Source organism: Acomys russatus, chromosome 21 (genome assembly GCF_903995435.1).
Source record: "Acomys russatus chromosome 21, mAcoRus1.1, whole genome shotgun sequence".
Classification (NCBI taxonomy): domain Eukaryota; kingdom Metazoa; phylum Chordata; class Mammalia; order Rodentia; family Muridae; genus Acomys; species Acomys russatus.
The window spans coordinates 1936857-1961931 of NC_067157.1; the positions used below are offsets into that span (position 1 = coordinate 1936857).

The window sequence follows — 25075 nt, forward strand, 5'->3', positions numbered from 1 at the left end:
TATGCAATACATTAGCTTAAAACATGGTTGGGTCTGCTAGGCACCTGGTAGGTAATTTTTCAAGACAACATGGGGCAAGAGAGGCAGTAATAGGAACAGAAAGAGTGTCCGTCATAAAGACTTTCTGTTCCAACTTGGTTCCTCCCACTTTATTTTCCCATGGGCCTCAGTATTTTTATATAGTTTGATTATCTACCATTTTCTGTCATGAAATGACTATAATAGCAATTGTAATTTTCATAGATATGTGCATTTTTTACAATACTTTCCCTGACTATCTGACTTCTGTAGGCATTCAGTTAACTGGACACAAGTGGAAGTATTTACCCATATTTAGATATGAACACTTCAGCCTAGTTGTTTTATTTTAATACTTTTCTTGAGAGTGAAATTTGGGAAGCTAGTGAGCAAAATTTAGTGAGATAAGTTGAAGCTCACAACATTAGGTGTTGTAGGTATTACTACCAAAAATGTGACTCTCGTTATATGAAAGCTGACTTTCTCACCTTTTTGCTTCAAAATAATCAATATGTATTTTTTGAGTGAAAGACAGCTTTATGTTATTTTAGGTAGAATATCATACTGAAGTTAAAGAGATGACATTTTCTCCTTAACGTTTTTAAGAAATTTTCAAAACTTTAAGATGGACTGTTTTATCACTATTTCTTAAAATAAATATACCCCTAATGAAAACTATATATATATCTGCATATACTTTTGTGAACAAAAATTTCAGAAAATAGGCACTTAAGCAATTATTATGAATTATTTTGCATTATATATTACAGTAAAATGAATATAATTCTTATAAGTCTGTAACTAATATCTAATGTATTTTTGTTCTTAATATATTTTATTAATTTATTCATATTACATCTCAATTGTTATTGTATCCTTTGTATCCTCCATTCATCCCTCCCTCCCATTTTTCCCTTACTCCCTCCCCTATGACTGTGACTGAGGGGGACCTCCTCCCCCTGTATATGCTCATAGGGTATCAAGTCTCTTTTTGGTAACCTGCTATCCTTCCTCTGAGTGTCACCAAGCCTCCCCATCCAGGGGACATGGTCAAATATGGGGCAGCAGAGTTCGTGTAAAAGTCAGTTCTGCAATACATTACCTTTCCTGTAATATTTTAAACCTTGGAAAATTATACGAAAATTTGCAAAGATAATTCCAAACATTCAAAAAGGCTGTGATGTTCTAGCTTTATTGTTTATTATGTCAAGATGAGAAATACCTAAAGTAAATAAAATAGATGTTATCTGGGTTTTCTTTCAAATATAACAACAGTTATTCGGTTATATTTAACATTATCTATGGAATGGATACTGAAGACAGAACGAAATGAGAAAAGTTTGTCCATTGTCTTAGGCCTTATTCCCTGGGTATTTGATGGAGCTGTTGTACGGGAATGTAAATAGTTAGGTTTTCTGTCTTACAAAAAGACAAAACTTATTTTTAAAAGTAAAATGGCAAAATATTTCAAAAACAAGAATCATAGTATATGTTTTATCTCAACACTAGTAAAGTCTCAGAAACTAAAAGAGAATAACGTTTCAACTATGATTAAAAAAAAAAAACTATTACTGAAAAGTTTTAAGGAAGTAAAAAACAGATAATTGATGCTGTTGTTGCTGAGGTTTTTTGTTTGTTTGTGTTTTGTGTGTGTGTATGTGTGTGTGTGTGTGTGTGCACACGTGTGTGTGTGTGTCTAAGCAAGAATTCAGTGAACTCTCAAGGCAACGCCAGATGGTAAGAATTCACAGGGTATGTGGTAACGAGGCAGAGGCAGCAACATATAAGCTGTGTGTAAAGCAAGAATTGTATCTAAAAAGGCAGGGAACTGCAGGGACTTTTATGTTTTTATGAGAAAATAGAAAAAATTTGTATTTAAATAAGAACTTGGAAATGATCTATGGAAGATAATAAACTCTGGAAGCTACTTGATCAGGCCAGTGGTAGGTGTGTGAGCATGGGGAAACATAAATACACGGTGCAATTGGGGGAAAGTACAGAGAACTCTCAAGTGGGATATTCAAGTATTCCAATAAATTTGAAAATCTTGAAGTTTTGAGTAGCCAGTTTTGAGGACATAATTTGAGTAAAAAGCAAGACAACAAAAGAGGAAAACAAGAAGTAGGGAAGATAAATGAAAAGGAAGAGATCACTAAGCAGGGGAGAGGGGCAAGAAACAGGAAAGAATCAGAATGTGTTCTGGGAAGAATCAGAGAAGGAACTTTCAGAATTTCAGAATTGCTTTATCCTTTGCCTCTGTTCTCAGATTCCTAGTCACACAGAAAGCTTTGGTATATGGGTGTCGTGTTACAGCAAAACTTCACAGAAATGTTTATTCACATTTTTCCTAAAACTAATTTACTGGTACCTAAGCCTCACTATCCCCAACTCTGTCCGGAAGGAAACAACTCAGTATAGTTTTAAGAGTAATTATTATGTATCTTTATAAATAAATCATACATATATTTAAATAATTACATGAATTTGTATAAATTTTCATATATCTTGCAGAAGTCATTTCAGGTCTCCGTCTTCTGGAATTACATTAGAACAATGTGGCAACCTCTGAAATTTGATGACCTTTTATTCTCTTAATCATCTCTGCTCTGATTTTCTCTTGCTTTTCCCCCTGAAATCCCATGATTTAGAATTCTCTTCTTGCTCTGCCTAGAATTTAGTGTGATTCACATTTCTTATTCTTACACATAAGCACCACAACTGCAGTTTCATGAGACATATAAGAGGGTCTAACAATCTTTGCATTAAGAATCGCATAGCAAACAAGTTCAATTTTTCAATTAATCTTAGATATTTATTTTCACAAATTCTTTTAGTTATTATGCAAATATCATGCTCTTAGGGCTTTTAGAAGATAAAAATGATTGGCTAATTATTCACATAATACCAGATTAAAAAGGCAATAATTTATTTAAATATGTAATGACCTATTTTGTAATTAACGTTTTTCTGTTTTTTATTTTTTTTTCTGAGGAAGAGCATGTAGTTTCTACAGGCAGTATGTACTATTTAAAACATAACATTTAATAGCTTTCCGTTTTGGTGCAGTTAAATGTTGCAAATCTTCAAACCAGTGTAGGTCTGAACCTTGAAATTTAAAGTAGATCTAGAAAATTGGGGAAATAGTTATACAATACCTAAATGGAAAGGGCTTAGCTCACAATTTCAAATGAATTTTGCATTATTAATACTAGATGAAACAATTTCATTGATTTCTGCCTCTATCTTTTGACAGATTCACGGAACAAGCAGGCTCTATGAAAGAGTCCATGAAAAATAATGCTTGCATTTTTAAATTGAATTCCTAAATTTTATGTCATCACAAGTCTGCTTATATAGTTGGATGTATATATGTTTATATAAAGCTATCTTGAGTCTTTATAGATAGGGTGAAATACAATGAAATTGTTTGAAATTTAATATTACAAGAATTGGAGTTTAAGTTTTCTTTCATTTCTCTACTTCTTGCTTTTTGTGAACAAGCCAGCTTTGCTTGCCGGGTCTAGACTGGGAAGGATCTAACTTATTGCTCTTCTGAATTGTTCACTCTTTAATATTCATCATGTTTTAATAAATCTCTTTAATGTACTATGCATTTTGCTGGGTCTTAGAATCAGTCTCATGAAAAGAAGAGCAAAGATCTTCCCTTCCCTTGATCCTTCAGGATCCTCTGTTCACAGATAGGTAAACTCAGGCAAAGGACACCTAATTGACTAGCTTAAAGTTCACTTAGCTAATATCAAAACAACAACAACAACAGCAAACAAACGGCATTAGCATCTTGGCATCAGATTGAATCCATAGCACAGCAGTTAAAAATGTGCCTATGCTCCTGAAGAGGACCGAGGTTCAGTCACCAGTACGAAGGTATCAGCTCACAACAGCCTATAACTGCAGCTCTTGAATATCTGATACTGCTGTCCTCTGGGTGTGCCAGCACTCAAACGTACATATATACCCACTGATCAACACAAATTCACATAATTACAAATTCAAAAATGCACATATTTTAAAATTAATCTTAGTGCTTTTAAATTTTACTCTTCAAATTCCCATAAGATTGAAATGATATACATAGCATCTATTGATACCAGTAGTATGCCCATATTTATCAAGAGATAAGAGATAAAACTCAGGTGGGCTGAGATGCATGCAGTGAATATAATGGCCCAAACATCTTTACTGTTAGAGAAAAAATAGATTTGTTTATATTTGTACCATTTTGCGTTTCTTTATTCTGTGAATGTGTCTGTAAATAATGTTCTCTCAGCTTTTCTCTAATGTGTGCTTTGTGTCACATTTTATGTGGCACAAATAGGTATGTGAGAAGGAAAACAAATGACACCTTTACTCAGATTAGGAGTATAGGTTATTTGTTGTCCCCTGAAAAGTGACATGCATATTCATGGCATCGTATAAATGTAGAGTGAGATCCTCCTTTCTTCTAGACTGCCTCAATTAGGTCATACCAGACAGATAAGGATGTATGTTGCTTTTCATAAGTCTATTGGGAGGAATCCACATTTGAAGGTTGGGTTAGAGAAGAATTTCAGTTATTGCTTATGTATATTTATAGGGATTACGTTTACTCTCTATTAATTCCTCAGTCTTCTATCAGTTCATTCTGACATTATTGGATGAGACACATGTTTTAACCTCTTTTCTCTTGTAATTATATAAACATACACTATAGATGGTAACCCGGGAATGATAATCAGAACATCTGTTATGATAAATGAAACAGAGAGTGGGAGTTGATGTTTGAATTGTAAAACACTAAAAGCCACTCTTCTGATCTGTGTGGTTTCATGCAAGTGGGAATGCTTGAAAGTGATGCTTAGACCTGTCACTTTCTGACTCACCATCAGAGAAACCCTTGGTTGTTCTACAAGCTTCTCACAAGGGTGCTGCTTATCAAGGGAGTTAATTGTCTTTGCTGAAATCAATTAAGTTATCCTTTACAGTAGTTTGTATGGCAGTGTAAGCATCTAGAGATAGGAGAATATGGGCTTAAGGAACTTTGCTTTTACTAGCACGACATCTGATGGAATTCTCTAGCTTCAATCAACACATCCCTCATATATTTTGGTCTAAGCACCCAAGAGCTGTAGGGTAAAACTTAATAAATAAATAGTACTATTATCATTGTTTCCCTTCAAATGAAATATTAGTTGAAGACTCTAAGCAGAAGAACCAGTCTCACTCTGAAAGAAAACTTCTGCCAGTTTTTCTGATACTTTTTAAGCCTCTCTTCACAATGCCAAGTTAGCCTAATCAGGAGAACTATCTGGTAGATACCATTTCCTCTAGCAGCCCACCTGTACACACACATAAAAAAATAATCTTTTAAAAAACATTTTAAAACATTTTTAACATTTTAAAAAATGTTATTATCTTATATCACAACCCACTTTATGGTATGAAAACACTTTTTTAAATAAATGCTGTGTGATCAATATTTTAGTTTTACACACACACACACTCACACACACATTAGCACTCAAGTCAATAGCCATAATGAATCAGTCTCTTCTCTAATTAAAAAGAAATTAACACTTCATGTTGTATAGGTTCAGAGATAGTATCTTGGTTGATCAAAATAATCATAAATTATTTGCAAACCCTCTTATGGGGAGGGTATGTATTTGCCGCTCCTCTGCCTCTAGGCTGGCTTGTATCAAGTGGCTTCATTTGATTGATGCAAATAACCTCCCCGTGGTGGGGAGGCAAACAGAACAAAGGGGAAGCAGGCTAACAGGATGAGACCTGATAGGCTGTGCTCATATGGTGGAGGAGGAGGTCCTTTTCTGTCAGAGGTCTAGGGCAGGGGCATACAGCAAAGGAGGGAGGAAAGGATACAAGCGAGGGGATAACAATTGAGATGCTATCTTAATATATTACAATACAATTTTTAAAAGGGGAAAATTCTTAAGGCAATTCTTAAATCAAAAGCAAGGAAATTTAAAAGAAGGCAAGAAGAGGAAGGACAATTAATCTGTACTGTATTCAGTTGCCTCTTGTTAAGTAAAAAACTAAACACAGCGTTTACATATCTAAAGTGGTGATTTGCTTGTGGGTTAGTAATTAAAGCCACTTTTGTGTGGTATACCTGGCTTCACTCAAATGTCTGGAACTGCAACTGGGATACACTGAACATGTGGGACAACTGGAGTTTTTGGAGTCTTTATCCACCTGTCTCTCATCCCTCAACAGGAAGGGCTCTGAAGTATAAAAGCAAAAACCTTACAAAAATCTTTTTAAATGACCTCGAAATTACTTTTCATGTACTTGTTTTTCATTTATTTCAAAATATATTTTTTCCAATTACAACTGACAATTTGTTTCTAATATTAGCAGTTTTGCTATTAATCATAGTTTATTTAATAAATTATTCCCATACTTTAAAAAGAAAAAAGTGCTTTGTTGGGAGATTCAAAGGTGACATATTTGACTATCCACAAGTGCCTCTCTAAAAGTAGATTATCTTTTGCTTAACCTTCAGGGCATTGTTTTAGAAAGGTAATGCAGTTAATTCCTATAGTGAATATTTGAATCAGTATTTGTATGTTTTCCCCAATTAAAAATATTCTTCCTTTTGATTCTGTCCAAGTATTTTTCTCCCAGAAGGTAATGGGTATTCTTAACTACACTTGACCTTCCTGCTTCTACCTTACTTGGGTAATGATCGTAAGCCACATCCAACTTCTCTCTCTTTAAATTTAAGAATACACAATTTGATGATATATAACACAGGTTTTTCTATCAGGAAAATACTAAGTATTTTAATAATTACATATTGTTCTTTGGTAGTTCATAATGTCACACAGAACCAATGCACACATATGTGCACATTTAGATTGGGATTTACTTCAGTGTTTTAGATAATTTTATAATGATCATGTTTGTACAGGTAATACTACCTGTATTAAAGTTTACCTTTCTGTCAATAGAATTTTGATCTATATAATTTCTTCCTCAAAGCCTATTTCTTGATCATGCATGTCAACACAGTTATGTCAATGTAAGAAATAATGATGGACTACCTACTGGGTCCACTGTAAAGAGCTGTGGTTTCAAATGGAACAAATGCATAATGGTTTACATTCCATTAAATGTTTGAAATGAGTTTTAGAAAATGTTAGAGACTGGTCATTTGAGGAGCTAGAGAGATAACTCCTCAGAGAGAGGTAGATAAAACATTGGCTGCCATTTAGAGGACCAAGCTTCTATCCCAAACACCCACATGGTTCCATGCCCTCTTTTGCCACCACAGACACCAGGCACACAGGTATATACAGGCATACATACATGTAGGCAAAATAATCATATATATATATATATATATATATATATATATGTTCATTTATAACTCATAATTCAATTCCCATGAGAAGTTTGGAGTATTATAGTTTTAATTAAAAATATATTTTGTGAATCTGTGAGTGTGTGTGCGGTGTATTTATATGTGTGCCTGTACATGTTTGTGTGACCTCATTGTACATGATGAACACACACAGGGCCCCATAGTAATTTCATCTAAAATGCTGTATTTATGCCATATGTACACAAAGTCAATGGAACTCCTTTAGCAAGACATATTGTGTTCTTTGACAAGCGTAGACTTTTATTTCCCTTCTTTGTCTCCTACTTGCCTAGATATTTATGTTTCTTTAGAATCTGGTTTACATGAAAGGCTGTTTAAGCATTGGTTTTGTGTGAAGATTTGTATAGAGGTACACTATTTCTGTCTTAAGTCTCTACTACTTAGCCGCATTGTTTGCAGTTAATATATCTATAAAGCAATTTAGAAGTAGAAGTTTGTAATGGATAACCTTAAAATCATTTGCACATCTATGTTTTCCTTACATTTTCTTCTATATTTCTCCTAAGGACTGCTTGAAAGTCTTTCAGCTTTTATTCATTTCCCAAGAAATACTAATACCGGTTATTGTATGCTGAGAGTAATTGTAAAAAATGAGATTTAAAAAATATACTTTTACTAAATTAGTATTATAAATTTTGTATTCTTTTCTACAGACTTTCTTCATTATAAGCAACAGCTGTTAACCTTGTAATTTATTATGTGCTTAGCTGGATTGTGTTCTGGATTTCTGCATGCCACCATAGATTCTATTTGACACTCCTATTATCACTTAATAAATGTACACAATAATTCTTTTAAGTTATGTTAACTATGACTATAAATTTTCAATTTATTTTATTGATACTTTGAAGACACTCATGTTGGCATACTTTTAAAATCTGTTTTTATTTTGGGTTTCTTATATCTCTTTCTCCCCTCTCTACCCAAATCCCTTCCAACACAAGGTAGGAGAGAAAGAAGGTTAGTTGGAAAAAGGGGCATAGTTTTTCTTAGCTACTTCCTACTGTTTTGGGTCATTGAGTCCAATCTCTATATCCAAATATCTCCAACTTTTTCTCATCAAACTGCATCAACAACAACAAAAAGCAGCAGGGAGGAAGCACCAACAGCCTTCTTTCTTGAAGTCACCAGTCTCTCTTTTGGTCTGGCTTTTATCCCTAGTGAAAAAAAAAACTATGCACTTGCAGGAGGTAGTTCACAGCAGAAAAGAGGCATTTATCAGCTGTAGATAAATTGGAGCAATCCCCATATCTGGCACCTGGGATTAAAACAAAAACATGTTCACATATGATTCAAAACTTCCACAACATACTCATTCCTACCACAGTCTTAGAGAATTATAGTTCAAACATTTATTAAATACACAATGTAAGCCAGGGCTCAGGTGTAGTCCAGGAAATCAAATGTTCCCTGTCCACAGAGTATTGAGGGGAACTGTGGCGGTTACAAAAGGATGTTATTTGATGAGACTGGAACTGTGAGAAAATAGAAGAGTTCAAAGTGGACTTCATAGAGGTTCAAAGGTGATTTTATTAATGATTGCATACATACTGACAGTCTTCTAAATCTATTGATTGTTTATGTCTGGTTAATACTAACCTTAAAAAATGTACTTAAAAAATTTCTTCTCTGTATCACAGAAATCTTCTTTCTGTATAATACTTACCAGCTTGCTTCTAAATAGCTGTGGCCAATAGGAGCCTTTATTAAAAGTTTAAAACTGCAAATCCAATGATTAGCTACACTGCATACTTAGCTATGATCTGTATTTTTACCCTTGTCCTAATATTTGCCTGGTGCTAAATTGAAGAATTTTGTTCAAATTTTCTTGGCAAAGAAGAATTCAATACAGCTTGATATTGACTCTGTAACCTGGATTTCAGGTTTCAGGGGGAAAAAAAAAAAGCAAACAAGCAAAAAGAACAGGGCAAAAATAAATGCAAAATGTACAATTTGACAAGAAAAAGATCACCAGAAAATTTAAAGTTGGAGCAAAGGTTTGGTGTTGAAAGTGGTAAAAAGAAATGGAGTACAGGAAGTGGGGCTCTAGACTAGGACCCTGCCCTGCTACTACCACAACTTTTGAAAGAAAAAAGCCTGAGGGATTTTCTAAAGCAACATGAAAAAAATCAAAGCTTATGCAAATACAAAAACAAGTGCATACATGTGTGTGTGTGTGTGTGTGTGTGTGTGTGTGTGTGTGTGTGTGTGTGTGTGTGTGTAAAACCTTGCTTGGAGTGCCTGAAATACTATTATTTATTTTGTGAATAACTGGAAAGTGAAATAAGCATTGCATTGGAGACCCCAGGGTGTTGGAAGTGCCAGGGCTGTGAAATGTCTGCCAGGGAGAGATGCATACATGTAGTAAAATAAGACCCAGAGAGTGTGTGTTTCAATCAGAAATCTGTAAGGATATAACCATGTGTGCTCTTTGACATCTGACACAAATTTAAAGGAATTGGAATTTGCCTTGCTGGATTTCAGTCTTGTTTTGTGATAGGTATTCTTCGCAGATGAAATGAGCCAATTCATTCCAAATTAAAGTATAAAAGGCAGTTTATTGGCAGATCTTGGACAGGTTCATTGGACCCAAAGAACAGGGCCATGTAAGTCACCATGTAGAGAGAGGCAGAGAGAAAATCAAGGGGTGGGGCAGAGAGAAAGAAAAAGAAAATGCAAGCTTGTGCAAAGAAAGGAAAGACAAAATGTCTGGATTACATAGTGAAGAGCCTCTGGATGAAAGGAAGCCCAGACTCTGAGCTGGAAAGATAACGTAGGGGCAAGGTATGCTAACCAAGCCCAGCAACAGTTAGAGACAAAGAAATGCTGGGAGAACCTAGAAGATCTTTCATTTGTTAAATGGGAATCTCAGATGCTTGTTGGGGGTCTTAATCCCAACCCTTTGATTCCATATTTCCTTACTCCATTCCTCCCTTTTGGCATAATAATATATCTTCTTTATAATAGTATGTTAGAAACATAATTGGCTTTTTAATTTTACAATGAAGAGATTGCTTTGAGTTTCAGAAGAGTCTGAAAGTTGGATATTTAAACTGTGTTGAGACTGTGACATACAATAGGGAATTTTGAAGTTGCACTAAATACATTCTTATTGTGGCATTGTAAAACTGAGATGGGCCCAGAACTCCAGACCCCTCAAAAAGACCACCAGGACTCATGATGTAGCAGACTAGGAGAGTGGTGCTGGGCTTCAATGGCAATAGGTTTATAAAGGGGAAAAACTGTAAAGGGGACATTGTGGATCACAGGAATGTCAAACTTTAGGCAGGTTGAATGGAGGCTGGATCTCAAGGGGAAGTTGTAGGCCACAGGAATGTTGATCTTCAGGCAGATTGAGTCTAGTTTCTAGGGACTGCTGGCAGGTGCAGTTTACAGCAGTACATGGTCATTCCCAGAATGCAGGGAGAAAAGTCACCTAGAAGACAAGTTCTCACAGAAAATACCAACCATGGCATTAGATACAGGACATACAGAATATGGCATGAATTTGGTTCTTACAATATGACCAAAAACCCTTGGGATCCAGGCAGTGAATTATGGTGGTTTGAATAAGAATGGCCTGTGTAGGTTCATTTTTGAAAACTTGCTCCACAGTTGATAGAAGGAATGTGTAGGGGGCCTGCATCCAGTCCATGCATAATCTTTGGTTGGTGCTTCCATCTCTGTAAGGCCCCATGTGTCTATGTTGGGATACAGAGCTAAACAAATAATTCTATGCAAAGGAATGGCCAAGAAGCACTTAAAGAAAGGTTCATTGTCTTTAGTCATCAGGAAATGCAAATCAAAATGACCCTGAGATTTTTTTCTTGCACCTGTCAGAATGGCTATGATCAAAAACTCAAGTGCCATCACATGCTGGTGAGGATGTGGAAAAAGGGCTTTGTTTTTTAACGTTCTTTTGGCCACCATTTTTATCAGTGGTTTTGGGCATAGAATATTTATACTTTATTTAAGTACAGAAAGAGGAAATAGAGCATTCCATGCAACTATGTAGTAATGTGAATTGATACTTTATGGTAAAAAAGTTAACGTAGGCATGTTTTCCTTTGGTCCCCTCTCTCTTGCTCCTTTATCTTGATCCCCTTGTCTTTGTTTCTATACCCTCCCCTTTCTCTCATAATTTGATTCAGTCTATTAATCATGTTTAGTCTACTATATTCTCTCCCTGCTCTGGACTCTTCCAGAAGCCTCTGGCTATATTCTTTGTTATATCTACAATAAAACCCTTTTCTTCAAATATAGCTTGGAATTGTTATGTCCTCACTTTATATAATTAGTAGACACAGTTTATGATAAAATCAATATGTGAATAGTCTCAATTAGAAAATTACATCAGCTCCAAATAGATTATACTATTCAGAACCACATATAAACATATAAAAGAAAAAAATCTAGTATATCAAAATGTCAGTCTTTCTCTACAGTTTTATACTAGATTTATACAATAAATCTCTTGATTTTATTATATTATCAAAAACTATCTTTGTATGTATAATTAACTTAGGCAACTGAAAACTCTAAAACAATTTTCATTTCTTGAACCAATTTGGAATATTCCATTTGTCTTTAGTGTGTTTTGAGGGGGGAAAATAAGAAATTGAAGGAGCAGAATGATTATGGGAGAATCAAAACATTCAAGTATTTGGGTCTAAATAAAATAGGAAGATGAAATATCTTTTAAAATTCTTCATGATGATCAAATGAAGGCTATGTGTAAGTTTTCCTGTGGGAGCAAATGACTAGACTCTGTAGAAAAGAGCACAATAAGAGCTTTTCATGCTGGAGTTCTTCAGTGAGGTGTAAAGGACAGTGTCCGATGGCAGTTCATTTGCCTTTACTGGACATACTAGTGCAAGAAATATTGATTAATTAAAAAAGCCAATGAAATACTCAGGGAATGAAATGGGAATAAATAAATTAATTACTAAAAAATAAAATATCTGGGGAAGGGTAAGATAAAAGAATATTAGATTGTGTGTCATTATTACATTTACAGTAACAGTAACTTAAAAATATAGTGTATACATGCTTGCAGGCTAACTAAATGATATTTTAGCAGATCTTTTCAGTATAATCCATAAAATTGAATAAGTATAGAAATTTCAGATCTTGTTTTTATCCCTCTCTTCTAGAACTTTATGATGAAATTATTTGAACTTTCAGAAAAGTAAATAAAATACCTATCATATACTTTGTTTAAGATTTTTCTACTTTTTCTTTTTTAAATATATATTTTATTAATTTATTCATGTTACATCTAAATTGTTATCCCCTCCCTTGTGTCCTCCCATTCCTCCCTCCCTCCCGCTTTCCCCCTAATCCCCTCCCCTATGACTGTGACTGAGGGGAACCTCTTCCCCTGTATATGCTCATAGGGTATCAAGTCTCTTCTTGGTAGCCTGCTATCCTTCCTCTGAGTGCCACCAGGCCTCCCCATCCTGGGGACATGGTCAAATATGGGGTACCAGAGTTCGTGTGAAAGTCAGTCCCTTATACCTGAATGTTTTCAGTAATGGATTTTGTAGGAACACTATATTATATCATCTATCTATCTATCTATAATCTATCTTTCTAACTATCTGTTATCTACCTATGTATCATATATACCTTACTATAATTATTTTCCTTAAGGAGAAAAATGACTTATCTAATGCCATTTATGATCAAAATATTTAGAAGTTACACTAATAAAATCTCACCAACATGACAGTCTGAGCATGAAGTGAACAAGAACATCAACAGTAGATATACTGAAGTGAATGCGTAAAGCACAGAAAGTGTCAACCCCACACCAAGAACTACAGGGAACTAAGGAATGCTGAGAGCAAGAAAAATAGTCTTTCCCAGGAAAGGGACCATCAATTGGTTATTCAATACCAAACGATCAGTCCTGAAAATATACATATGAGTAACATACCCAAAATGAGCATGCAATTATATTTAGGATTACCTATGTTTGCACAGAGATATATGTTAAAATAATAAAAAATAAACATAGGTTATATAAGAGAGCATGTAGAGCAAAGAAAGGGAATGTGACCTTATGTAATTTAAAAAATAAATAATTATATATAGTTTAACAGCACATAGTATAAAAATTAAAGACTGTTAACGACTCCTTTATCTTCTGAATAATTATTTTTACAAAATTAAAAACTGAGGGATACCTCTTTCACTGTTGCTAGGTACATAGAAAAAATTTTAGAATAACAGTATCCTCAGAAAACAAGTACATATTCTAAGAGAACAATGAGTGGCTTGTCATTCAGAACATAGACTCTCAAATTAAAAGTCTGTAATGTAGTGCTTCTATCCACTTTAAGACGGGACCTTCGGAGACTCTCAGGGCTTGAAGTTTTGTTGCTTGTCACATTCATCATAGGTTTATGAGTCATACAATCCTCTATTGCAAATATTCATCTATAGAAGAAAAGCATTGACAAGGTTTCAGTAATTGATTAATAAATCTTTCATTGCAGTAATGGGCAACAATGTTTGTTTGTGCTTCCCACACTTATGGGAAAAGTTCTGGCATTGTTTGTTTTGTGTAATCCAGGACCTCTTACCATGTAGCCTTCTCTGTCTATAACACAGAGCAGTGAAACTATGTCATTCTCTCCTGAGTCTCCTCGTTCCTCTAACAAGCCTATGATAGAATGTGGAGAACTATTGACTTTTAGTTACTATAAGCCTAGAAAACAACTGCAGGGATTTTATTATTTGAAATAGAAGCTATAAGATATATAGCATCCCTTTTTAAATTCATAAACATAAACCCAAAAAAATGAATAAAGCTTTGAGAACCATTATATCAGATATATTTTTTGTATGCTAGAATTCCAAAGGTAAGCATGGAAAGTCAGTAAAAGTTGTCTAGATCATGTGAAGAGTAAAGACTTTGAAAACAAGTTACCTTCAAATCCCAAATACCTCAAACTGGATGGACACTAGTATAAGTCCACCATGAACCCAATTGTAGATTAGTAAGAAACTGCTTCAAGATCATATAGATCTATATATTTATCATTATAGAATTTACCCACTAAATATGATTTGTGAACTCTACAGGTAATTCTGTCTTCATGACTGTATGTTTTATGAAATGTTACATACAGTTCTGATGTCTCATAGTAAAATGGTAAAATTTAGTTACAGATGCTCTTAAAAATACATATGGCACACATAAATATTATTTTTCAATGTTTAAAATAAATTAGGTTACTTAAAGAGAAAATATACCTTCAAACCTTGTGATAAAATATTCTTTTACATTTTTATGGATGGTTACAAAAAGATATTTTGCTATTTAATTTCTGTGATTGTCTGAAGAAGAATAATGCCATAGGCTCATGGATTTGAGTACATAAGGAGTAGCAGAAATTGAAAGGATTAGAGGCGGAAGAGGGTTGTGTGCCTGCCAATCTAGATACAGAACTCTGAGCTCCTTCCCCAGCACCATGTCTGCCTGTGTGCAGACACAATTCCATCCCTGTTGATAATGGGCTAAACCTCTAAGACTATAAGCTATCCCTAATTAAACACTTTCCTTTATAAGAGTTGCTATGGTCACGGTCACTCTTCACATCAATAAAACACTAAGACAATTTCTTAATAACAATTTGTAATCCAAAAATATACCTTTAGACCTAAATACATCTTAACCCCAAAACAACTAAGCTTAATTGTAAAACTATACTATTTGATCTTTAACCCTATAAGAGACAGGAAGTACAGGTAAGCAGCTTCCACAATGAGAAAATGACAAGGACAGTTTGATGCCTGAACAGTCACCCTAGTCTCTCTGTATTGGTGGAGCATCATATTCAGCCTTCTGGCTCAATATATCTGACAGAAAGATGAGATATGATATATTGATCATAAATTCAGTTTTTAGACTCACAAAGATGGGAAAGATGTTTTCTTCAAGGTTGCCAAATACAAATAACCAAAACACGATGAATGTAACATTTATACAATTGCTGATTGTTTTGTGGTTCTTCTTGCTGTGGGTATTAATTGTAGACATGTGTAATAATATAAATTTAAATGTAAAAAAAGAAAAATAAATATGTATTTCTTTCTTAGAAAATCTCTATTACAGTTTTCACTGTCTTTGTCCTGAAGGGAATATTTATCCCTTCAGTTTCTTGCCATCAATGCATTACAGATGAAAAAACAGATAGGATGTGTTCTCTCTAGCATGACTCCATTTCATCATCAGCATTAATTTTTAACATTAAAAATATGACATTATATAATCACAAATATTTCATGTCTGTTCTCTATACCTTAATATTTAGTTTATAACATCTATGTTGTGTTGAACAAAAGTTTGCAGGCATGCCTATATTACACAGTGTACCAAACAGCAGTGTACACATTTGTTTGAGGATGCTTATAATTCCCTGGGTATATATCTCAGAAGGTAATTTGCTGTTTGACATAGTTGTATGGTCTCTGTTAGAAAACTATAAAACAAGACTTTCAAACTAAATTTGTTTATGTTTTCAGTTTTCATTTTAGCTGGCTATTCTGATGAAAATTGTTTGAATCCTGATTTTAACTTCCAGTGTCATGAATATTGATCACATGCCTTTGTTTACTGTCCATATGATGCTCTTTAGGAAGGTGATGCTTGTCCAGTTGTCTGCATGTAGAGTGTTTATTTTGCTCTCCTTTTCTATTAATGCAAAACTTTAAAAAATTCTCTCTGTAACATGCACATACATACACACACACATGCATATGCATGGACTTCAGCTTTGACTAGAGTGTTGATATAGTCAAATATAACATATGTATTTATTCCTTTTAAGTAACTCATTTTAACCTATGCTTTTCTTTCAGTGAGATTATTTCTTCACTTTCACATTTGGGTATATAATTAATGTGTGTATGTGTGTATGTTTGTGCAATAAATATATGTAGATTCAAGACAACTTTTCAAGTTAACTCTCTTCTATGCACATCTGTAGATTGACCAAACTTCTTCTGGTTTGTTCAGTGAGCACTTTTATTGATTGAGCCATTTCATGACATCCATGAGCACTCATTGAAATTACAGTCCCTTCTTCCTAGAACTGTAGCATTATCATTTATATGTTTATTAGTGCTCATTTAAACAGGTGGTAGGGAGTAGGGCAATATGATTCTAATATGTATTTCCTGTTTAATGGTGAGCACTTTATATAATTATATATTTCAGCATATATTGCAACATATATATACAGATATCCTCTGTCCATTTGTCTGTCTTCCTTTGATTTTACTATGAATAGACATCACTAGAAAATTGGATAACAATACAAATATTCAAATTTCTAGAAATATACATCTTGAATTGTGAAGAAATAAAAAAATCTAAACAGTTCAGTAATGACTGAGGAGATTAAAACATCATAGAATTTTGTCAATTAATTGATGAAATCCAGCAATAATTTAAAGAAAAAATTGTTAGTCTGTCTAAGACTTTCTAAAAACCTTACTTGCAAAAAAGTAAATAACTTGGTTTATATGAAGAAAGGATGTGATTAGACATTTTAAAACCAAAAACATCACATTTAATTTAGGAATCTGTATTTCCATATTTCTCTGTCATTTTGTTATTGTATTTTTTATTTTTTATTATCAGTCTTTGAAAAATTTTAGACATTTCATTAATCTTTCCCAACTGCCAAATTTGTAGTTCTTGTTATTTTCTATTTCGTTCATTTGTATTCTATGTATGCTTATTTCTTTTCTTTCTTTTTTCTGTTTTTGATTTTCCAGCTTTGTTTGATTGGTTCATTAATTTTCAGCTTTCTTGATGGTAGCTTCAATCTTTTTGTCTTCTGACCATACAGTCTTCCTCATATTTTAAAAATCTGTATCTTTAACTGTCTTCTTCTTTCTTTTTGCTTTTTGTTTTTGTTTTTGTTTTTTGAGAAAGCAGTTTTTGGTCCCTTAATTTTTCATCATATCTATCATTAGGAACTTATGTTTTTGTCTTTAAATAATTTGTTTTTAAGTTTTTCTTTTTTTACATATACATTTATGCTATTACACATACATACAATAAACTACTTGCAGCAAGAACACAATCAGGAATTATATAAATGTTACATTCTTAATGTTTTGGCTATTTGTATTTGGCAGCCTTGAATAAAACATCTTTCCTATCTTGGTGCATCTAAAATTCTACTGTAAATCAATATCTATCATATCTTGTATATTTAGCTCTAGATTTCATATATATATATAAAGTATATATATATTTATATATATTACTAAGCTGAAACAATTATTTTATCTTTCTTCTAATGCTGCTAGACTGTTCTACACTTTCTTCAGGATGGTGACTTTATGTATGTTAAAGTTTACATTATAGATTTCCTAAGATATGATGACTTTTGCTTTTTATCTTTATTTACCTTTGCTATTTATTTATTATTTGCTATTTATCTTTAATCACCTTTTCTGTAATTAAAAACACGTTTAAGATTTCTGTGACTCTCATTTGATTATCTAGTACCTAAAAATTTTATTGAAAAATAAAAAAAAAAAGATCAAAAGAAGGACACAGGAAAATATATTAAATTCCAAAATGGAATTTACTCCTCTACTGGAAGAAAAGCCCAAAAATTGAGTGGTTGAATGAGAAGATTTATTTCTATGTCATTTTTTTATTCATTATTATTGAAAGTGTCTCATTATAAACTCCTGACAGTTGTTTTTGTTATTGACATGGAATCCTCATATAGACTTGCCTAGAACTCTCTCTATATACCAAGTTAGCTTCAAAATCGCAGACACACACACACACACACACACACACAAATCAAAACAACAACAACAAAACAACCAACCAAAGCTGTCTGTTGCTGCCTCCTTTGTACTGAGATTAAACGATTGTGGTAATGTACTGCCAGCCTAGCTTAGAACATTATTCTAAAAGGCATTTTCTAGAAAAAAGAGAAAGCTATTCAGAAAATACAGAACATTTACCCCTCTCATTTAGTTAGGTATTAAAAAGGAAATATATCTGTTTTCACTGTTGTTAATTAGTAACACACCTTTATAGCCCAGGAGCTTTAGTCATGCTAGGGTGAAGAGTGGAGACAACCTTGTTTCTGGCGGTTGAGAAGAAGCACTGTTTCATCTCCTACACTGTCTTCCGCCAGTTCTCAACATAGATTTGGGTCTTCATTTTTTTTTTTTTATTAATTTATTCTTGTTACATCTCAATGTTTATCCCATCCCTTGTACCATCCCATTCCTCTCCCCCCCCCCATTTTCCCATTATTCCCCTCCCCTATCACTGTTCCTGAGGGGGATTACCTCCCCCTATATATTCTCATAGGGTATCAAGTCTCTTCTTGGCTACCTGCTGTCCTTCCTCTGAGTGCCACCAGGTCTCCCCCTCCAGGGGACATGGTCAAATGTGAGGCACCATAGTACGTGAGAAAGTCATATCACACTCTCCACTCAACTGTGGAGAATATTCTGACCATTGGCTAGATCTGGGAAGGGGTTTAAAGTTTACCTCCTGTATTGTCCTTGGCAGGTGCCTTAGTTTGAGCGGGACCCCTGGGCCCAAATCTGCCTATCATATTTAAACTGACCTGAATACCAAGTAAGTTTCTATACACATGATTTCTTCTGTGCTACAGCTAACCCTGATTATATGTGTTAGTAGGTCTCCGTAGTGTACTCATTCAGTTCTGTTTTCCGACACCTAAATAAGAGCTTTTTTTTACACAGTGAAGCTCCAGGAAGATTTCAGTACCAAAATCAAGAACACTCAGGCCTGACAGTCTCACTGCATTATCTCTGTACCTTTGATGTTCCACTACAGCTGCAGAGTCCATCTGTTTGTCCGTCTTCTGAAATAAAAAAGTATTCAAGAACTGATTTAAGGAAAAACATTGTTTGTTTTCTAGCTGAAGAAACTGAACATTTAACAAATACTTAGTGTTGAAAAGGCAGAGGTAAACATGGAACCAAGCCAATTTGTATATATAGTAGCTCTTTGCTGTATTTTTACTTACCTATATTCTACCTAACATTGGCTTTGTGATGGAAATTTCACCTAGCAAGTACATCTGTGTATGTACAAATATATGTTGAAAAAGAAACAGTTGTTGATGTTCTTAATTCGCATATATCTTTAAACTATTCTAGTTTCACCTTACAGAGAGTAATCGGGAAAATGTGAAAAAGTTCATCAATTACACAATCAAAACTAGTCTTTATTTAGTGTTTATTTGGTGGAAATATGTTGCTGAAACATTTCTATAGTTTTGCTATTTTTATTCAGCATTATTGACAAAAGATATTTCACTATATTATATAATTAAATAAGATCAACATTAAAGTGACTATCGCATCTATTCTTGTCATTTTGTTACTATAATGGATTTTCTTTCCATTTTACAATTAAATATAACAAGTGTCAATTTGTAGCTCTGCCCTAAGAAAATGTTATTATTTTTCTTTTATTTTCTGATTTTCTAAAATTAATGAACAAACTCCTAAAATACTTTTATAACATCTATTATAGCAATTATACTTTCTATTATCATGTGAATGTGTTATAACATATCTCAATGTTTAAATAAATAAGATTTAAACCCTCCCTACCAATACACTCCTGGATTTGTGCTATCAATATAAGATTTCTTTGATGTAGGTTTTTAATATATTTTTCATGGGGATACTTCCTATTAAAGCCTGTCCTGAGCATGTCAGAGTACTGTGTTAGTCAGGCTCTTCTCTCCAGTTAATAACGTTGGGTGCCTTTTCAAGGAGATGTTCTGATTTCATGTTAGTAGTTTTTTAATAGTTAAAAATGTTTTTTGATAGAGAATCAGTTATCCTAAATAACTTAAAAGACTTTTTTTACATAGTCAAAGCAATGATAAAATGTGAGTGTAATATTTTATCTGAATTATTTATAAGGAGAAATGAAAATAAAAGGGTTGAAGTTACTGCCATCAAATATTGACCATTTCAGCATATCACACACAAAACAATACAATTTAAAATCCTACTTTGGAATTTGTAAACTATTTCCTGTTTGCATTTCCTTACTGACTTTTATTCATGATAAACTTTGAAAGCACTGTATAGATGCAAGCCTTTTTCCACTTTTATATTCAAAATCTTCTGTATCTAATTACGTTTTATTGGAGGCATCACATCATATGGTACAGAAAATTCTGTATGTTTTGCCTGAGTGAAGTTTTCAAGAAAACTGCTAATTCTTTGTGAAATAGGCAACAGTTTGAAGTGCAGTGTGGACAGATTGTAACCTTGGCTCCGTGACATTTTTAGCTTGTGATTTTGGTGAGAACAGTTTCTTCTTGTGAAATTTCCCGACATGGCATTTCTTTGAGGACAGTTAATTTAACACTGTCTCTTTTTAGTACTTTGTATAGTCTAATATTTCATCTTTAAAACAACTACACTTAATATCATCTCTTCTCATCCTCCCACCCCCAAAATAAATAAAACCAAAACAGAACAAACTTAGATTGAGGCTTTAAACAAATGCACAGATTGTCAAAGTGACAAGTGCAGAGGCAAAATGTAAATCTATTCTGACTTTACAGATCCTGCTATACCTCTTTTGACTTCAGCATATACAAATCATGTGGTATGGTTATGAATAACCATAAGAAATATGTTATTTAATTTTCTTCTGCTTAACATAATATGTGACAATTTTAAATACATTAAAATCTTATTTCTCAAATGTATTGCTTTAGTAACCACAACAACAAATTGGCTATTTAAAGCTACATGCCATCAAATTATAAATTTTATTATTCTGTTTGAATATAATTTTTTCTTGTGCTGTGTTTTCTGAGTTCTAATTCCTCATTGTTAGAGGAGGCCTTACATTAGCATAAATCTTATTAAACTTGAAGAGCAGTTTGCTATTCATGCTGCCATGTGACATTCAGAAATCAAAGTAACTTTGGTAGGGTCCGAATAGCCAACTGAGAACTAATTCATTCAGGGAAGTTTGTTTTTTGTATGATTGTGCTGAAAGTACATGATGTAGATTTGGAAAGGTTGCTTTATCTTTGAAACACTCTTTTCCTAGTGACAGAGGTTGAAGAGAGTTCTTGTGTAGGTATGTCTCTTTTATTCCATTCACCAAGGAAAAAAAAAATAAGGAAAAGATTCTGTAAGGTCAGACATTGCAGTTCCATAAAAGGAGATGGTAATGATACCAGAGAGAAGGAAGGCAGGGACAAGGATGAAGAAGTGGCTGAGGGACAGCTTATGGAGCTTGAGGGGATATGTTTTTAAAATCACACTGAATTACTTCCTATGCTTTAAATCAGATGAGGGGCTTTGCTGTGAAGATGCAGCATCCATGACTGTCATGTCTTCTGAAAGGACACAGAAAATAAAATTAATAGAGCAGTGTTACTTTGTTCTGATTTTGTATAGGAAAAATCCCACATTTGCATTTTCCATATTTGTGTGCGTGTTATTTATGTAAATGTTTAATTTCTTAAAAAATTTCCTGCATGAGTGTTCTTAGAATTGGGTAACTCTTCTGTGGGTCTTAGTCCTGGAGAAAACTGTTTTTTCCTCCCTCAACAGCTATTGACTGCCTATAATGCTTCATCTAGGTGTGGAGCCTTATGAAATTTTGCCAACTGGCATTGTTATTATTCAGGTATTATGTAGGCAACCGTGTTGTTGAGATGTCATGGATCTCTGTCAAGTCTAGAGGGTACTATCTAGTAGTAACATCCTGGTCTTTCTGCCTCTTCCCATCTTTCTACTCCTTCTGCTACAATGTTCTCTAACTTAGATATGGATGTTGTATTTCAGATTTACCAACTGGGGTACTACACCCTAAAGTCAGACGGTCTCTGCACTCATGACCACCCATGAAGCTCTGTAGTAGCCTCTGTCTGCTACAAAAAGAAGCTTCTATTCTTAGGAGTGAGAATTACAGTTATCTTTCCGCATAAACATAATTATTTATAATACAGTTAAAATATTGGTTTAGAAAATTAAACAATAATAGGTTCTCCTCTGGGGTCTATGATCTCACCAGCCACATGAAATTGGCTAGGTTTCCACTATCTATCATGCATTTTCTCCTCTTCAATAGGCTTAAATCCAATGAGATGTTTGTTGATTTTCAGAAGATATAAATTCCAGTATTGTACCATTATGGATATATTGCTGAGAAAGTCATTGTCAATATAAAAATTTGTGTTAAAGAATTGTGATGCCTTACTTAATGAAGATAAAATTAAATCAGCCTTTCCAACAAGCATTACAATTTGGCATTATTCAGTATTGACAATTTTGTGTTGGTGTATAAAATACAGCAGATAATTTTCACATTTGTCTTTTACCTTAAAATAAGTAATTATAAAATATGAAGGGAAAAGTATCTTTAAACAATGCTAAATTGGGCAAAAATTCTAAAGCTTTTTAATACTATATAATATCTAAAATCTCATAGAAAAATTAAATACAATTCCCATCAAGAAACAGATCCTCTCTTCTCTCTCTCTCTCTCTCTCTCTCTCTCTCTCTCTCTCTCTCTCTCTCTCACACACACACACACACACACACACACACACGAGAGAGAGAGAGAGAGAGAGAGAGAGAGAGAGAGAGAGAGAGAGAGAGAGAGAGAGAGAGAGAGAGAGAGAGACAAGTGAGAGGAGAGAGAAAACAAAAGACAATGTTTTTAAACATTGTAACATGTTTAACTGTCTTCTAACACCTCCATACTTGTTCTTTTGCTTTTCTAGGGGGTATTTTTGAATATGTGGAATCTGGCCCAATGGGAGCTGAAGAACTTGCATTCAGATTTGCTGTGAACACAATCAACAGGAACAGGACTTTGCTGCCCAATACCACCTTAACGTATGATACCCAGAAGATCAACCTCTATGACAGTTTTGAAGCATCTAAGAAAGGTAATTAATAGCTATTTACTTCATATTCTAGGTGTACTTAAGTGAATTCTTGACTCCTTATATAGTTAATAAATTAACAATATTTATGTGGACTAATTTGTCTTTAATATCTGCGTACATTTTATTGGAGAAAATATTGATTTTATAAATTTTCATTAGCTTTTACTTAAAAATTCCAATTATAATTAAAATTAAAATTGTAGTAGACAGTCTTTCCCTACTGATCTACTTTCACTGCTACTAAACTTTCAAAATACAAACTAGAATAAATTATAAAAGAATTTGCTGTTCTTCCAAGGGAACTACATTAAATTCTCACAGGCAGTGACCAAAGATCTATAATCTAAGTTGCAGAGGAATCTGAAACCCACTTCTGGTTACTAAGAGTACTGAATGCAGGTGGCACAAACATACATACAGACAAGACACCAATACACATTAAATAAAAATATTAAAGCAATGTCTTAAAAAAGAACCATTACCCAGGAATATATTATGGGAACAACTGTATCAATATTGAGTCTGTTTACATAGTGTTATATAGGTGATCTTTTCATATATACATAGATAATATTATAGGAGAACAGCTCATATCTTTGGCACAGTTACCATGTAAGAATGTAATAACATCTTTATTAACTTAAAACATCTATCTAGAGCTAAAAATATCTTAACCTCTAAACAACTAAACTTAATTGTAACACTAAACTATCTGGTCTTCAACCCCATCAAGGATTTGAGAAGGAATAAAACTAATTATCTGAGTAGACTGGGAGTGCAGGTTACGAGCTTCCCATATGAGAAGATGACAGAGACAGATTTCTATCGGAACAGTTAACCAAAAATCTTTATAACATTGAATCATAATCTACAGCATTCTGGCTCAATATATCTGAAAGACATATCTGTGAGGCATGAACTTCCGAGGACTTGACTCTGCCGCATCCGTGCTTGCTCACTTTTAGGCAAAGTTCTGTCTATGGCAGAAATAAGGACATTTTTCCCAATGGCTCGTTGCCACATTTGAAGCCATCTCCATAAGGAGGTTCCATCATCTTCTTTGAGGTAGGCTGGGTGTTGCCAGAAGTTAGCCTATCTTATTGTTAAGAGATTTAAAAAAAATAATAAAAACATTTGTAAATGACATATTGTGTAGGTCTCTGAGATTTTTGAAGACCTTATCTAATTATTTTACAATATCTATCTATAGAATCATATCTGTCTTTTAAAGATAGATGTATATTCTTTTGAAAAAATAGACTAGTAATTGATGTGACCATGATTTGACCAACTAACAATTACCTTGTATAGCTTATTTATCTTAAACAGCCTACAATAGCACTTTCAAAGTATTGGAAGTACACGTTGTATTGTAATTGAGTTATATGTGGGGAGCAGGGACTGACTCTTACATGAACCCTGGTACCCCATATTTAACCACTTTCTTGGTGAGGAGGCCTGATGGCACTCAAAGAAAGAAGCAGGCTACCAAGATGAAACTTGAGAGCCTATGACCATATAGTGGGGGAGGAAGTCACCCTCAGTCATAGACCAAGGGGAGGAGAATAGGGTGAAAACAGGAGGAAGGGAGGAATGGGAGAATATAACTGATGGGATAACAATTGAGTTGTAATATGAATAAATTACTAAAATAAAAACATAAAAAAACAAATAAAAGACTTATTTATACAGTCTA

General features: G+C 33.7%; 1 protein-coding gene across 1 annotated transcript in view; it reads left to right on the forward strand.

The window, feature by feature from the left end:
- The window catches only part of Grik2 (glutamate ionotropic receptor kainate type subunit 2), a 664108-nt gene that overhangs the window by 198077 nt on the left and 440956 nt on the right, over window positions 1-25075 (forward strand). The window contains exon 2 of the mRNA XM_051164424.1: window positions 23212-23379. Within this exon, the coding sequence (XP_051020381.1) occupies window positions 23212-23379 (168 nt within the window). The remainder of the gene's footprint in view (window positions 1-23211; window positions 23380-25075) is intronic.